Source organism: Solanum dulcamara, chromosome 1 (assembly GCF_947179165.1).
Source record: "Solanum dulcamara chromosome 1, daSolDulc1.2, whole genome shotgun sequence".
Taxonomy (NCBI): domain Eukaryota; kingdom Viridiplantae; phylum Streptophyta; class Magnoliopsida; order Solanales; family Solanaceae; genus Solanum; species Solanum dulcamara.
This window is the reverse complement of record NC_077237.1, coordinates 76,053,481-76,070,389: the sequence shown is the minus strand read 5'-3', so window position 1 is coordinate 76,070,389 and position 16,909 is coordinate 76,053,481. Positions and strand designations below refer to the sequence as shown.

Here is a 16,909-nt window from a genome sequence, read left to right as displayed (position 1 = left end):
TATATGAAAAGTTTGAATAGTTATGATAGTGACTTTTTAAACTTTCATTATAAGTAATGAAATATATATATATGAAAAGTTTGACTAGTTATGATGGTGACTTCTTAAACTTTCATTATAAGTAATGAAATATATATATATATATATATATATATATATATGAAAAGTTTGACTAGTTATGATAGTGACTTTTAGACTTCTCATTATAAGTAATGAAATGATTAAAAAATTGAAGTTGTAATAATGGTAATCATGAAGAGCTTAACTTATTAATTAAAACGAATGAATAAGGCTCTTAATTAGGGACTTTTTACTTGGTATAATACGATTGGTAATGATATAATACGAAAAAATAATATGACATATATGATGTCAAGATATAATATAATGACCCTATATAAATTCCTCTAATTTCCATTCTTTCAAGTGATAAAGTTTCACCATTAATTGTTTCTCAAGCCATATCAATCTTTGATCCATTATATATTGCATGATTCATTAAAATAATTTGGATAATACCAATGTCCTACTTATGACTAGATATAGACAGGGTCATCTCAATAAAATTGGAGGCTTAAAGCTAAAATTCATAAATAAAAAAAAAGGTTTAATTTTTTTAATTGGCATATTATAAGTGAATAACTATAACATACTCAATATAATTCTATAAAGAGAGGTTTGGAATGTGATGTATGCAGAATTTATGAAATAAGTGTAAACAATGCAAATCTTTATTAAAAAAGTATAATATAAAGTTAGAATAATAAAACATAACTCATGAATTTAAGAAGTTGATTTAATAATATTGAAATAATGTTACGTTGAATTTGATAAGTTGATATAGTGATATTGAAATAGTGTATACTTGTTAAAATGCTTAAAATTCGAAGAAAACATAATTTGATCTTTTTGTAAATAAACAATAATGGATTTTACATTATGCAAAATTAATTTCGACGTTTGATAGATTTTAGAATATTCAATAATAAGAGAATAAAAATAGTACAAGAAAAGTGAAAATGATAAATGTATAAGAATAACAATGTGGGTTATGTTAATCACCAGAATATAAATGTAGCAAAAAAAATAGATAAGAAAAAAATACTACAATTACATAAAACCTATTCTATTTCTCTTTTCAAATTTAACGGTACATGAGATTTTTTAAAATATAATACACTCTCTTAGGAAAAATGGGCAGACTCCAAATAAATTGGGGCCCCAAACTATTATTTTGGTGGCTTTATAGTCAAATCCGACTTGGATATAGGTGATGGAGCAGATATGATCGGTGTTAGAGTGATAGTCAAGTATGATGAACTTAATTAAGAAATAAAATAATAATATTATTATCAATTATAATTTTTAGTGTGATGATAAATAATTAATCATATAATAATAACCACAGTTATGGCATAATCCAAAAATCCATTCCACATAATATAACGCTTTGTAATTATGGATTTTTTAAAGCAAATTTGTATCACGAGACTGTGTGTAACAACCTTTTTTTTAGTAATAAAATCTCTTAGAAGAGAGAAGTACAAACAAGAGGATCTAGACCTTACCTTATACCACTGCTAATGATATAACGAAATCGAGATAAGTTTTATTTTCATCATTCGTTTAGTCTATAAGTAGGAATAACCATTAAATGGTTTTCTTTGCTTGTTACTATCCCAAATTTCTCATCAACGTCCAAATCACAAGGCTGCATACCATTTGGAAGCCCCCAATCAAAGCAATGCACCAATTGTGCTACCATAAAGCGGACAGTGATGATCCCCAACTGGACTGCAGGGCAACTTCTTCTACCAGAACTAAAAGGTAAAAGTTGAAAGTCACGTCCACGAATATCTATATTGCTTCCAACAAATCTCTCTGGAAAAAACTTCTCAGGCTCGGACCAAACATTTGGATCCCTTTGAATTGCATAATGATTTATCATAATTCGGGATCCCTTTCGTATATGGAAGCCATCAACTACACAATCTTCCATGGCCTCACGTTGCGTTACTGGCACTATGGAATGCAGCCTCATGCCCTCTTTCACAACCATGTCTAAGTACTTCAACTTCTCCAAGTCTGACTCTTTTACCATTCTTTCAAGGCCTACCACTTCTTCTAACTCTTTTTGGAGTTTCTTCATCACATGAGGATGTCGAAGAAGCTCTGTTACTATCCAATCAATTGATGTTGCTGAAGTGTCGATTGCTGCAACAAGTATGTCCTGTTATAGAAAAGGAAACAGGGGAAATTAGTACGAACAAATATAATCGTATGATGAGCTTATAATAGTAAAAGTATATATATATAGAGAGAGGAGATCGACGAAATAACGTACGACGAGAATAGCTTTTATATGGTTACGGTCAAACTGAAATTCTGCCTCTCCTGATTGCATAGTGTCCAACAAGGTGTCAACAAAGTCTTTGGATTGCTTTTGTTCACGAGACTGGACATGTTCATCGATAATCTTCTCAAGAAATTCATCAAACACCTTTGAAAGATCCTTGAGACGGCGAGTGAGTCCTTGGAGATCAATTAAACCAAGGAAGGGGAAAAAATCTCCAAGATTTGGGGTTGCACCTAAATGCACAACCTCTTGAAGTATAGCTTTGAATCCCCTCGAGTCCAAATCTTCATCCATGAACTTCTTTCCAAACACCATCAAGCAAGTTATGTCAGCATTCAAGGATGCAACTTTTGCGCTAAGATCAACAACTACAAGGGGATCATTTTTAAGTGATTTGATCATAAGCTCAACTTGTTGCCTTCTCATGGATTGAAATGAATTGATCTTTTGATTAGTCAAAAGGTCCAGAGTGACCAATTTGCGTATGTTACGCCAATATGGTCCATAATTTGCAAATACAATACTCTTCTGTCCATACGCCAAATACGTAGCTGCCTCGTTATGAGGCCTAGTAGCAAAGATATGATCATATGTCTTGAGGAATTTCTCGGCTGCATCAGCAGATGAGGCAACAAATGTAGGTATTAGTCCTAGACGCATATACATAAATGGACCATATCTCTTGGCTAGGTTTTGTAAATCATGGTGTGGATTTTTCCCTAACAAATGAAGATGTCCTAAAATGGGAATTCCCCTTGGACCTGGAGGAAACTTTTTTCTCTTGTGGATATTTAGCAGCTCATACAAGGCATACACAATAGAAACTACTACAAATGTTGCCCATAACAAAGCCATGGCTAATATGACTTCCCTAACTTCTAACTTCTGATATATATATATATATATATATATATATATATGTGCGCATCAATTGAATCGTATATGGAAAAGTCAACAATAGAGGGAGAGATTAAAAATAGGACAATTGGGTTTGTACAAAACGCAAACTACATAGGTATGATATTCATAAACTAAATAATCTTATACAAAACGCAAACTACATAGCTATCGATGAGTTTGATACTTAAACTATTGGATATATATATTAATCATCGGATATATATTATTAGTCATGTGTTTAAATATCGTATTTATGATAGAACAATTATTTATTCAATTTTAATGCTGATTTAATAGATCATATATTCATTTAAATTATGTATGATCCATTAAATTCCAGTAAGTTTATGTATACTAACTTGATCATATATATGTGTTCTAACATATAAACATATGTATTATTTATCGTCCATGTAAGCAGTATATGTTCCTCGAATGCTTTCAATGTGCATATGTTTTTCAATAATAATATTATTTTACTGAACTATTGTTTATTTATTTATTCAATTTAATAAAGTGCTACATTAGATAAATCATTTCGTCATAAATGTATTCTCAACTTATACAATATATGATTTAGTATATAGAGTTTAAGCTTATACACATAATATACTTCTAAACTTTGAGAGAAAGGTCAAATATACATCCATATGGATTTAATTTAAATAAAAGATAAAAAACACACTGAAATTCACTCTTTTCACTTCTGTCCGCCGAAAAAGGTATATCTATACCATTTGTATAACAAAAAATTACATAGTAAGACAAAACAAGTATACACATCTATTATTTAAACGAATTACATTACGTAGCTATATTTAGGATTTTATAGTAATTTTGTCCCCTCCTCTCTCTCAAACTGTTGCTCTCCCCCCTCTCTCCTTCACTCACTCACCTCTCTCCTCCCTCGATTCCCTGTCTCCCTTTATCATCCCTATCCCCTGCTCTATCGCCTCTTTCTCCTTGTTTCGTCTATCTCTCTCTCCCTCAATCCTCTCTAATCGTCCCTCTCCCTCTCTTTCTCTTTGTTTCGTCTCTTCCTCTCTTCCTCTCTCATCCCTTTCTCTCTGTATTTATATTGAGATTTTACGGTACAACACAAAATTTGATTTTTCATCAGTTAATTTTTGTTATTCTTCTTCTGAAGTGATCAAGAAACATAATGAAGATTCTTTGAAATTCCAATCTTATGGGCAGTACCATTGAAGTGTAGGAGCTTGTTCAACTAAGAAAAAAGTACCGCAAGAAATTGTTTTCCTCCATCGTAGCATATTATGTTGATGCAATGGTTGATGCACTTGATACAATTTTATTCGCTGATACAATTTGATACGATTATATTCATTGATATAACTTGATACGACTGCATTCGTTGATACAATTTATATTCGTTAATACACGTGCTACAATTTTATTCGTTGATACACTTAATATCGAGTGAATATGCCGGCAACATATACACTTAATATTCGTTCATACACTTCCCCACGATGTGGGATTTCACTGGGTTGTTGTTGTTGTATTCGTTCATACACTTACTACCATCATATTCACTGATACAACTTGATACACTTGTTGTCATTGATACAATAGATATAGAATAAATAAGCAAGCAATATATACACGTTGATACACTTGATACAATCGTATTCGCTAATACAACTTGATACAGTTGTAATTGTTGTTACACTTGATAGAGAGTGAATACGCAAGCAACATATACACTTGATATTCGTTGATACACTTTTTACAATCGTATTCGTTGATCCAACATGATATAATTATAGTCGTTGATATAATTGCATTCGTTGATACAAATTGTATTTGTTGATACACTAAATACAGAGTGAATACACAAAGAATAAATATATTTGTTATTCATCGATATAAATTGTATTTGTTGATATTCATCCATATGAATTGTATTTGTTGATATAACTTGATATAATTGTATTCGTTAACAGAAATATAATCGTTAATACAAATTGTATTCGTTAATATATTTGATATACAATTATATTTGTTGATACAAATCAATTTTATCAATTATATTCGTGATACAATCTGATACAACAAATACAATATGTATTTATCCTCTTTCTCGCCTTGGGGTGTGTATCGATCGTTTCAGTTCGATTTTATATATTATTGGTTCAGTTTATCGATTTTCAATTTTTAAATATTCTAAATTGATAATCAAACTAATAAGATATTTGTTATCAGTTTTGATTTATCATTTTTTTTTATTTTTAACAATTCAGTTTCCGATTTAACCAATAAAAAAATATTTTCAAAACAAATATATAACTTTTTCAACAATTTTCGAAAATCTTGAACATTAATGAAAAATGCAAAAGAGTTTCTTAAGGAAAATATTCAAATTCTCATCAGATTTAACCCCAATTAAAATGAAATAATCTCATAATTGTTTACCAGCAAAGTCGAATTTTTTTAGAAAGTGGGTATAGAGAAGAGGATAAATCAGAAAAGGAATAAGTAGAGAAATAAAAAAAAAAAGAAATCAAACTCACAATTCACAATCCTAATTGTCACCTAATCCTTGCCGTCTTTGTTGAAACTTGCAAAATCGTAGTCGCCGCCGTTCTTAATTCTTTAGGTTTTGAGTTTTGATTTTGCGAATCTAAAACGGATAAGCCTAAAGGATAAATACAATGTAAATTGTGAATTCCGTATGACATTGATAGTATGATATAACGATTATATATTTATATTAATATTTTTTATTTGATATTTGTGTATAAGTAAATATTAAAATAGTAAATTATTATAGTCTTAATAAGTTATTGATTTACCCAATAACTTAATATTAAAAAATCAATATCGAATCGATAACCCAATAATTTTTATAAAATCATTAAATAACCATTAACTCAATAAAATTAATAACATTTTTTTGATTTAATTTATTAATTGATTCAATTTTTGCACACCCTGTTCTTACCTCTTGCCTCTTTCCTCCTTCTTTCAATTTCTCTCGCCTTTTTCCTCCATCTGATATGTAGTTAAGAATCTTAATTAAATAAACTATAGCTATAGATTTCTAACTAATATCGTTTTAACTAATCTCAAACGATATGAGCATATTTTAACCCTTTTTTTAAGAAAGAGGTATATCAATTGTAAATTACAACGAGGGTATATCACATCCTTTCCTGTTCAAACCGCATTACTTTTTCAAATTACTATAGTCACGGCTTATGAATTTAGAGCAGATTCGATTTTAGGGTCCCGAAGCACAAATACTTCTTCTGAGAGGTTTGAGTGCTTGGAAGATTCATGAAATTCTGTACTCTACACCAACGATGATTCTGCAATAATGGCGGGAGGTAGGTCGATTAACTATTTCAGCGGCAGTTTTGCTCTAAATATCGATTTGAAATACCTTTGCCTTATTATTTTCTGAAGCTTAAAAATGGTATTCTGATTTTCAGATCAATAATTTTTTAATTTTTGATGCAAATTAATGTTAGAAATCACGAGGATACAGATTTTCTAACATCTCGTGACTTTATATCGTATTTTCAGGGTCTAATATGGTGAAAACGGGTCAAAAGGACCCGCTAGAGGTAGAAGACGATCTTCTGGCATTTTGTCAAAAATAACTCTAGAGTGAGTTTTTCAAATTTTATTTCTTATGTGCTGACCCCACCATAGACCTATATTTGTGGCCTCTACTTTTTTATTATTATAAATAGAGAAAATGGAATGATATATTTATCAATTTTTCTATTTAGATTTGATATATTCTTGATATATCCTCGTTATAAAAGTGATTTATATATATCTATTATTATAAAAAATAGCTCACATATATTTTTATAGTTATAAAATGACTCACATATATTCTTTTTTTCTAAACGAAAGTGAAAAAGATACTTTTAATTTTTAAAAATTCATGTAGTGTATATATGATCTTTTTTATGCATTAATTATTTTTTGACTTTCTTGATTATTATTATTTGAGTTCTTATTCTTATTTTATTTTTTTCTTTTATTTTTAGTGTAAAAATATGAGAAATGAAAAAAAGTGTGAATGAAAAAAGAGAAAAACATAAGAAATTTTTAAGAGTGATACTTTTTCTAGCTATATTGTAATTAAAACTACCTTTTTAGCAATATTTTAATTCAGTTTATGTATTTGTAAAAAAAAGTGTGAGAATGATTAAATATACCCCTATATGAGGTTTTTTAATAAATAAATTTAAAATAATTTTTTTTCACTACCGTTGGAAAAAAAAGGTATATGTGAGTCATTTATGTACATTAAGAGTATATATGAATTACTTTTATAAGGAGGATATAATAACTGTAAAGGATCGTTTGGTGTGATGGATAATAGAGTTTAATTTCGGGATAATTTTTAAGTGCCCTTAAATTCCTTGTTTGGTTGCAAAGGATGTGATAACTTATCCAATATTAATACTTAGTACTCAAATAATTTATTCCTCCTTGAGGGTGGAATAGTAATCCAGGATAACTTATCCTAGGATAAAGTATGTAAAATAACAAAAATACCCCTCTTAAACTCTCTTTTATACATCACTTTTTACATTCACGTATATTAACATAATTTTTAACAACATTTATAATAACAACCTTAATTAATCATTATTTCTATGATAATATATTTTTCTATTAAAACATTATATTTTATAAATAAAATTTCTATTTATTAATATATTATAACTTGAATTGATTTGTCTAACTCTTATGTTTATTTATATTTTGATTTCTCTTGAAATGTTCACTTCACTACTAAATTACATATTTTTAATTAAATAGTTTATTACTCACTTAAAATTATCTTTTATATATCAATTAAAATGTAGATAATTTTAATAATTAAATTTATTTTACTTTAATAAACTTAAAATGAAAGTTTTAATTTTAAGCTAAATAAGATGAAAGTTTTATTTTTAAGCTAAATAACATGAAAGTTTTATTTTTAAGTTAAATAAGATGGAGATTTTATTTAAAGCTAAATAAGTTGGAAGTTTTATTTTTAAGTTAAATAAGATGAAAGTTTAATTTTAAAAACGCACGGGTTCAATCATTAAAACACATAAACAAAAATATTTAGGTTAAATAAGATGAAAGTTTTATTTTTAAGAATGAATAATTAAAGCTTGCAAAGAAAATGTAAGAAAAATAAACTAAATAAGGTGGAGGGTATTTTTGTAAACAAACAACTTATTCTTAGAAATTATGCAATGAATATAGTTTTGAATATGACAAACCAAACAAGCAACAAAAACTACTCGCAGCATAACTAATTCCAATATAACTTATCCCATCATAACTTATCACAACATAACTAATCCTATGATAACTTGTATCCAAATTAAATGACCCCTAAATGACAAAATTGAGGGGTATATTATGCCCTTTTCCCTCATAAATAAATAAATACATATATATTTTCCTCGAATTAATGTCGAAGTGTCTATAAATTATTTGATTTTAGTCCCCTAGCACCTTTGATTGAATAAGACATTAAATTATGATTATTATGCACGACATAATAACGTAAGAATTGTTATTATTGGGTTGCATAATTAATTAGGATAAATATTAAATATTATTTCATAATTATCCACATAAATAATAATTAGAATTTAATAGTTTTATTGAATAATATAGAACATCAAATCTTATTGAATTAAAATTTTTGTCTACATGCAGTTTTTATAGCAGTAGATTCAATTTTATATTATTTGTCTCAAATTTATGATAAGTATGAATGTATATTTTGCAGTTATGGAATCTGAAAATTTCTCGGATATTAATGATATTTTTGAACTTAATAGTGAGAATTATTAGATATGGAAGGAGAGAATTCTCCTCCTCTTAGGGTGTATGGACAATTGGACATTGATTATGCTATCATGAAAGATGAACCACTTATTAATGAAATTAACACTCAAGTTGAGATTGCTCTTCATGAATAGTGAGAGTGTTATAACCACTTGACTGTTATGCCCGCAAGACCAAATTAAATCTCTTTTGATATATTGTAATTCTGATGAATAGTATAACAATGTCAAGGCATTAGTAAAGGTTGTTGATGAACAATTTTAGACTTTAGAGAAAGCCCTTGTCAACACCTTAATTATGAAATTCTCATCGATGAGCTTACCGTTTGAGAGGGGTGCGTGAGCACATCTTGAAAATGTCTCGCTTAGCGGCTCAACTAATGACTCTTGAGGTTGAAATGTCTAAAATTTTCTTGTGTACTCTCTTTCTCCACAATAAGACTCTTTTAAGATCTCCTATAACACATAAGAATAAATGATTTTATTAATGAACTTTTAGTCATATGTGTTTAAGAGGAGGGTCGATTATTGATGAAAACAAGAGAAAGGGTGTTTATGGCTTCAATCTCTCTTGTATGTAATTAAACTAATATGAATCACGTTAATCATAACACATAATGAAGTGAATTTGCTTCTACAATTCATATTACGAATTGCTTGCAAGGTTTGAGAAGCTTGCGGAAGCCAATGAAAGCGGAACGAAGCATCTATTCAGGAAATAAGATGCAATCGCGTGGAGGCCAATTGAGACATGCAATTTAGTTCTACTTCGTTCACCTCTATTATTTTTAGTTTTATAGTCTAACAATTCAAGGAATCTTAACTTCCTATTGTGCATTAAACTCACATAGTTATAAAAATGGATTACGATATTCCAAAATACCAACTTTTTAAACTGGTAGATTAGTCACTAATCAAGATAAATCACTAACTATTTTGTATTTAAATTGTGAAATGAATGAAATTTTGATTAGCTCCACATATACTAAAGAGAAAAACAACCTGAACTATTCAGGTTTAGATGTAATTTATTGTAAAATCTTACAAGGAGGGTAGTCTGGGAGATTGCATGACCAGAAAAGCGAAAAAATAAACGATTTTCATTGCACAAATCTTATTTGATTAAGGCCAACTATTTCAGCCAACTCCATTATTTGTGAACAGACATTCAACAACAACAACAACACCAACATACCCAATGAAATCCCACAAATAGAGTCTGTGGAGGGGGAATGTACGCACACGTTACCATATTGTATCGTTTGAGATTAAGCATTATTTAGTCTATAAGTAGGTATAGCCATTAAATTATTTGCTTTGCTTGTTGCTAACCCAAAGTACTCCTCAACATCCAGTTCACAAGGCTGCATACCATTTGGAAGCTCCCAATCAAAGCAATGCACCAGTTGTGCCACTATAAAGTGGACAAGGACAATTGCCAATTGCATTGCGGGACAACTTCTTCTGCCAGAGCCAAATGGTAACAGTTGGAAGTCACGTCCACGAATATCTATACTGCTCCGAACAAACCTCTCGGGCAAAAACTTTTCAGGCTCAGGCCAAATATTTGGATCTCTTTGAACAGCATAATAGTTAATTATGATCCGGGATCCCTTTTGTATGTGGAAGCTATCGACTACACAATCTTCTATGGCCTCGTGAGGAGCTAGTGGCACTACGCAATGCAGCCTCAAGCCCTCCTTTACAACCATGTCTAAGTACTTCAAATTCTGCAAGTCTGATTCTTTTACCATTCTTTCAAGGCCGACCACTTCTTCCAACTCTTTTTGAAGTTCCTTCATCACATGAGGGTGCCGAAGAAGCTCTGTTAGTATCCATTCTATAGCTGTTGCTGAAGTATCCATTGCTGAAATTAACATGTCCTGTTACAGAAAAAGGAAACGGGGAAATTAGTACAAACAAATCTATAATAAATAGAAGTATATAAATGGGATGAAATAACGTACGAAGAGGATAGCTTTTATATGGCTACGGTCAAACTGAAATTCTGCTTCTCCTGATTGCATAATGTCCAACATGGTGTCAACAAAGTCTTTGGATTGCTTCTGATCATGAAACTGGACATGTTCATCGATAATCTTCTCAAGAAACTCATCAAATACCTTTGAAAGATCCTTGAGCCGGCGAGTGAGTCCTTGGAGATCAATTACACCAAGGAAGGGGAAAAAATCTCCTAGATTTGGAACTCCAGCTAAATGCTCAACCTCTTTAACAACAGCTTTGAATCCCCTCTTGTCCAAATCTTCGTCCACGTACTTATTTCCAAACACCATCAAGCAAGTCAAGTCAGCATTCAAAGATGAAATCTTTGCACTAAGATCAACAACAAGGCGATCATCATGAGCTTCATTTTTAAGTGATTTGATCATAAGCTCAACTTGTTGCCTTCTCATGGATTGAAATGAATTGATCTTTTGGTTATTCAAAAGGTGCTGAGTGCACAATTTGCGCATGTTGCGCCAGTATGGTCCATACTTTGCGGATATCAGATTCTTCTGGCCATCTGCCAAATACTTAGCTGGCTCGTTACGAGGCCTACTAGCAAAGATATGATCATATGTCTTGAGGAACTTCTCCGCTGTGTCTGCAGACGAGACAACGATTGTAGGTACTAGTCCCAGTCGCAGATACATAAGCGGACCATGTATTTTGGCTAGTCTATGTAAATCATGGTGTGGATATTTACCTAACAAGTGAAGATGTCCAATAATGGGAAGCCCCTTTGGACCTGGAGGATACCTTTTCCTATTCTGGATATTGTTTAGAAGCTCATACAAGGCATACACAATAAAAATAACCACTAGTGTTGCCCATATCAAAGCCATGCCTAATACTTACGAACTTATTTAGCTTCTCAAAGATCTCTAATTGAAAGGTCGAGAGATCTCAATCTTATAATGGCTGGCATCATAGAAAAATCAATGCATTATTTGGGTGTGTTTGGTAATGTTAGAAAGTATATTTCGCAAAATGGCTTGCCTAATAAAACTAGGAAAAACAAGTTTCATAAGTGATATTCCACATTAATTTTCTCCAACATACCCACCTCCATCGCCATCCTTGCCCCCATTCCTACCGTCCCCCACCCTCTTATCATTTACCCATATTGTTTTTACACATTTGATTCAGGGTGCATGGTTTTCTACGTCGTGTGATTTTTATTTTTACTTTACTTTACATGCCTACAAACAAACTAGCAAGCAACATCACTTGCTAATTTAATTCCACCAATTAATTCGTGTAACTCTTGCGAACTTTAGGCAGATTTTAAGAGTGCGCGAAAATTTGGGACGATCTAATGCCTTTCCTCTTCGTAACTACACAAAATAACCATACTTCCGAAGCCCTTATACCATTAAAAGTATTCCTACACCAAATATGTATTTTCTTTGATTGTCTCTTTCTAAGTACCTAAAATTCTCGTTAAAGACTTCTTCTAACGCTATTTTCTAGTGAAATCTTTACTTTTCCTATAATCCAGAAGAGACGACTTGGATGGATACTAACAAATGATGCTCGGCAATTAGAGTAAAGAGTATGTTCACTTAATGAGTTAACATCAATATATAAAAATTCAAAGTGAAAGGATATCCACCAAAACTTACAGCTTGATTGGATGGTTGTTAGGTTATTGTGTTATTTCGTTTGAATATATGTAGTGTTTGTTTTGATTGGTAGTTAAATTTTATTCTATTGTATTGATTAAATTCATCATTATGTAACGATGAAAAGTCACATTTTATGTAATCACCGATTTGGAGTGATTGCGCGTTGTTACCTTATTTAAAAAAATTCTTTTGTCTTATATATATATATATATATATATCTTATTTTTCGTTTCAAATTGTTAATGTGTGACACTATGTAATGACGGAAAAAATAAAATTTATTCAAATATTGTATTCATCAAAACACTACATTACACCACAATACGTTACATTATGAAACAATATGTAACAACCATCCAAACAAAGTGTAAATGTAAGTTTTACAAGTGGTGGTTAGGCTGACTTTGTTGTATGTCACAAAGTGTTGACAAGTCAAAAACTCTCATTTTCTGAAGACGCAAGTTGCAGAAATAAGGATGATGTGATGGATATATGGACATACTAGAAGAGTTAACATGATGAATTAGAAAATCCGAAACAAGGTAGGAGTGACCTCTATGATGGACGAGATATGATGAGTGACTGAGATAAATTGGACATATGAAAAGAAGATGCATAGAGGTGTGAGATGTTGGATATAGTGAACGCACTACTAAAAATAGTCAAAACCGACATCGTGAGGTTGGTATGTAAAAGATTTTTTTTGAGTGGGGGGAAGATTTTGACCTCGATCGGGAGGTCGATTTTTAAAATTATAATTATAAAATAAAAAATGCACCATATGGGATTTGAAACCCATCTTTTCTCTGCGAAAGAATGCATTTCTACCACTAGACTATTGATGTTATTGGTTAAAGACTATATTGCTCTAAATACTTTTTAAAGTTATAATTTTTGTGGAAATAAATTGCAGAAATAAATTCAAAGAATATACACATTTATTGTTGAAGCTTTCACTTAAAATTTCCCCGTCAAAAATCGTGCAAGGACTTGAGAAAACAATAATATTTTTAATCTTCAGTCATATTTGTCTTCTTGACTTTTGTGTAATATGCTGTGATTAACATCTCATTCTTAATTAAAGATTTTAAATTTACACTTATTTTAGCGCTTTATTCAGAAATTTTTAGAATTTAATCGAATCTCTAGTTCTTTAAGGCTTAATTTGACAATTGACATTATTGTGAGTGCATTTACTTTGAAATTCTTACTGTTTTATAATTTGTACTTGTGATGATCTAATAATATATGTTGATATTAAACATAAACACAATACTGAAAAAACATTTTGGTAACCTTATTAGCTTAACAAACAGTACCTTAAAAGACCGTAGAACTTTTTAACTATATAAACAAACTGTAACTAGTTTTTTCGGTATTCATGGGCAGGCCACTATAGTCATTGGTTAGAGCCTTCGATTTTTTTTAGGGAAAACTATCTTATTAGATATACATCCATATTATATATATTAATTTTATATATACTTTTAAATAGTTGCGTATCTTATCATTAATTAAGAGTTTCCTATTATATATTGAGGAAGATAAACTTAGATATATGCATTTTACTACAGATAAACTAAAATAGGGAGAGAGGCGAATAAGATAGTCATGTATCCTAAATACATATAAATCACACTAGATACACACTAAATACATGTATATAGATGTCTTTGGTGTGATTCACATGTACCTAAGATACCAGATACATAGGAGATTAGCAAGCGAGATGGAAGGGAGGCGAACCAGATTTGTCTATGTATCCAAGATACATGCGAATTCACTTGGATATAGTGTATTTAGAATAAATTACACCTAATTTTGTCGTCATGTATCCCAATATCTATATATCTGGATGTATTTGGGCACATAAAAATCTGGTATGATTAGTAATATTATAATTTAGAGTGTACCTAAGTAATTAGCTCTTAACTAATGAGATTTATGTAAGTTTCCTTTTTTAAAAAATATTTATTATGTATGCACTTCTAAATTTTGAAAAAAGAAATGGGTAGGAAGTAAAACAAATAAATTATTGAAAAAATTACTTGAATGAGTACTTTTTAATAAATAGTTACTGATTTTATTAATATTTTTTATTTATTACCATTTATAGCAATATTATGAGAAATCTGCATTTATATTAAAAGTAAATTATGCATGCAATATAAATGTATTATAGGTGTTTTAAAATATATTATGGTTGTTTGATAAGAAATTGACACAATATATTATGAGTGTATTAAAGTGTGTGATAAATATACTATCCATCAATAAAACTTGCATTATATGTGTTTTATAAATTGTTATATATAATATGTATTAAAATTGTATTATAAATATATTATAAGTGTTCAATAAAAAAAATATTATTTCTATAGATGATAAATATTTTCTTAATATAGCATATTTATGTAAGTTTCCCTAAATTACTTAATGTGGGCCCATTAGTTTCCTAGGGAAATGAAATAATTTTTGAGAATAATTTCTTCACTTGGAAAATTGTAGCCCTTATTTATCTCCTAACAACTTAGGTTTATATAATTGTTTACCTTTTATTCATCTTTTCAATTCTCTTTAATTATTTTTGTTCTCAATATTGAGTTCTTACCTTCAAGACTTATTGACTTATTGTTGCTTACAAGTTACATAAGATTTTTTTTTGTGTCTTCCTTAAAATTTCAAGAATTGCAACAAGCAATTATTATATTGAAGGAACATAACACTATTTCAGTGTTGTTATATTAATTTACCTAATTTTTGAGTCAGGTTTTATTATTTGACTTTATTTTATAGTTTTTCTTTAAAATTTGTTATTGTTGATTATTTCATAAGTGTTTATCAATTTGTTATTGTTGAGTATTTCATAAGTGTGTGTATATATATATATATATATATATATATATATATATATATATATATATATATTTCTTGTTTTAATTATTATTAAAATTTATTCAATTTAAATTACCAACTAGAAAATATGAATTTGATTTTACAAAAAGAGAGAAAAAGAGAAAACTTGAAAAGTTAAATAAAATCTCAAAAAGGAACTCTTGATGGATTAGTAACAAATAATAAAAAATTTGAATTGGAAAAAATGGGAGGATATTCTTCAAATGAATAATTCACTGGAGTTGAATCAGCTGATAATAACATCCAAGAAAAAAATTCGAAAGACGTTAGTGAAAAATGTGACATAGTTCTCGACAATAAAAAATTATTAAATAATTTAAATAGTTGCATTCTTAAAAATATATATGATCCAAGTCAATGAAATAGTGTAAATACAAAGTTGAAAGATCTTTTAGTTGAAAATAAATTAATAAAACAAATCGATTATAAAACAGTAACTAATGACTTCACATCTAAAAAAAGTTAGAAAAGTAGACTTTAAAAATATACATCTAGACACCCTTCATCTGAAAATTACACTATATATATGTCAAATCTTACCTTATATTGATATATATAGTATTTTGAACACCCTTAGAACCAATGTAGACTTGTAGTGCAGTGGCAAAGGTATGCTCAAGACTTACATGGCGCCCAGGTTTGAATCCATTCACGGAATACGAAAATGATGATATAGTTACTAATAATATCGACCAATAAACGACTCAATAAATATATTACACTATAACTCATGTTCAATTTTATCTTGTTATTGAATTAAAGTTCGATCAATAAATATTATATTTTTTTGGAATAGCTTTATGATAGTGTATTTGTAACGACATGTTTCCATCGTTATGGATAAGTCAATGGAAAAGAAAATTGGGCTAAATTTTTTTTGGGTAGTGCCTTGGAAATTTGGAGCCTACATTAAACTTAGACAAAATCTGAATCATGTTAGGCCCAGGGTAATCCGAAAATGGATAGGGGATTAAATTGTTAGTTTGATATAGCCAAGATGATACGGCACCTGTACGACTTTACACAATCGTATTCGGGGGAGTAAAACTTTCAAAATTGAACTTGGCATGAAGTATTGATGTTAGATGTTCTATCTCCGTGCATCCCGCCAGGGCGATGATCCCGCTGTGGACGGACAGACGGGGTTTAATACGGGAAGAATTCTCAAAACCATTTTAATCATCCCACTTCGTTCTTAAGAGACCAGAAGCGACCTAGGGTGATTTCTTGCAGTTTTCCATCATATTTTGTGCTAAAGCTAAGTTAATTACTAC

General features: G+C 29.8%; 2 protein-coding genes and 1 long non-coding RNA gene across 4 annotated transcripts; 1 reads left to right on the top strand and 2 right to left on the bottom strand.

Moving 5' to 3' along the window:
- Window positions 1-1,371: 1,371 nt before the first annotated feature.
- LOC129888965 (cytochrome P450 71AU50-like) lies at window positions 1,372-3,235 on the bottom strand. The gene is made up of 2 exons (XM_055964044.1): window positions 2,345-3,235; window positions 1,372-2,230 (listed from the first exon to the last, which is right to left on the bottom strand). The coding sequence occupies exons 1-2, from the start codon at window positions 3,209-3,211 to the stop codon at window positions 1,619-1,621; spliced, it is 1,479 nt and encodes a 492-aa protein (XP_055820019.1). The 5' UTR covers window positions 3,212-3,235; the 3' UTR covers window positions 1,372-1,618.
- Window positions 3,236-6,402: 3,167 nt separating this feature from the next.
- Window positions 6,403-10,508, top strand: LOC129888957 (uncharacterized). Of its 2 annotated transcripts, none has more exons than XR_008766764.1 (3): window positions 6,403-6,603; window positions 6,803-6,886; window positions 10,446-10,508. It is a non-coding gene; the product is annotated as an uncharacterized LOC129888957 (long non-coding RNA). The 2 variants fall into 2 exon arrangements; XR_008766763.1 differs by lacking the exon at window positions 10,446-10,508 and adding an exon at window positions 9,755-9,929.
- Window positions 10,275-12,165, bottom strand: LOC129888947 (cytochrome P450 71AU50-like). Its single transcript, XM_055964023.1, has 2 exons — window positions 11,058-12,165; window positions 10,275-10,973 (listed from the first exon to the last, which is right to left on the bottom strand). The coding sequence occupies exons 1-2, from the start codon at window positions 11,934-11,936 to the stop codon at window positions 10,359-10,361; spliced, it is 1,494 nt and encodes a 497-aa protein (XP_055819998.1). The 5' UTR covers window positions 11,937-12,165; the 3' UTR covers window positions 10,275-10,358.
- Window positions 12,166-16,909: the final 4,744 nt, after the last annotated feature.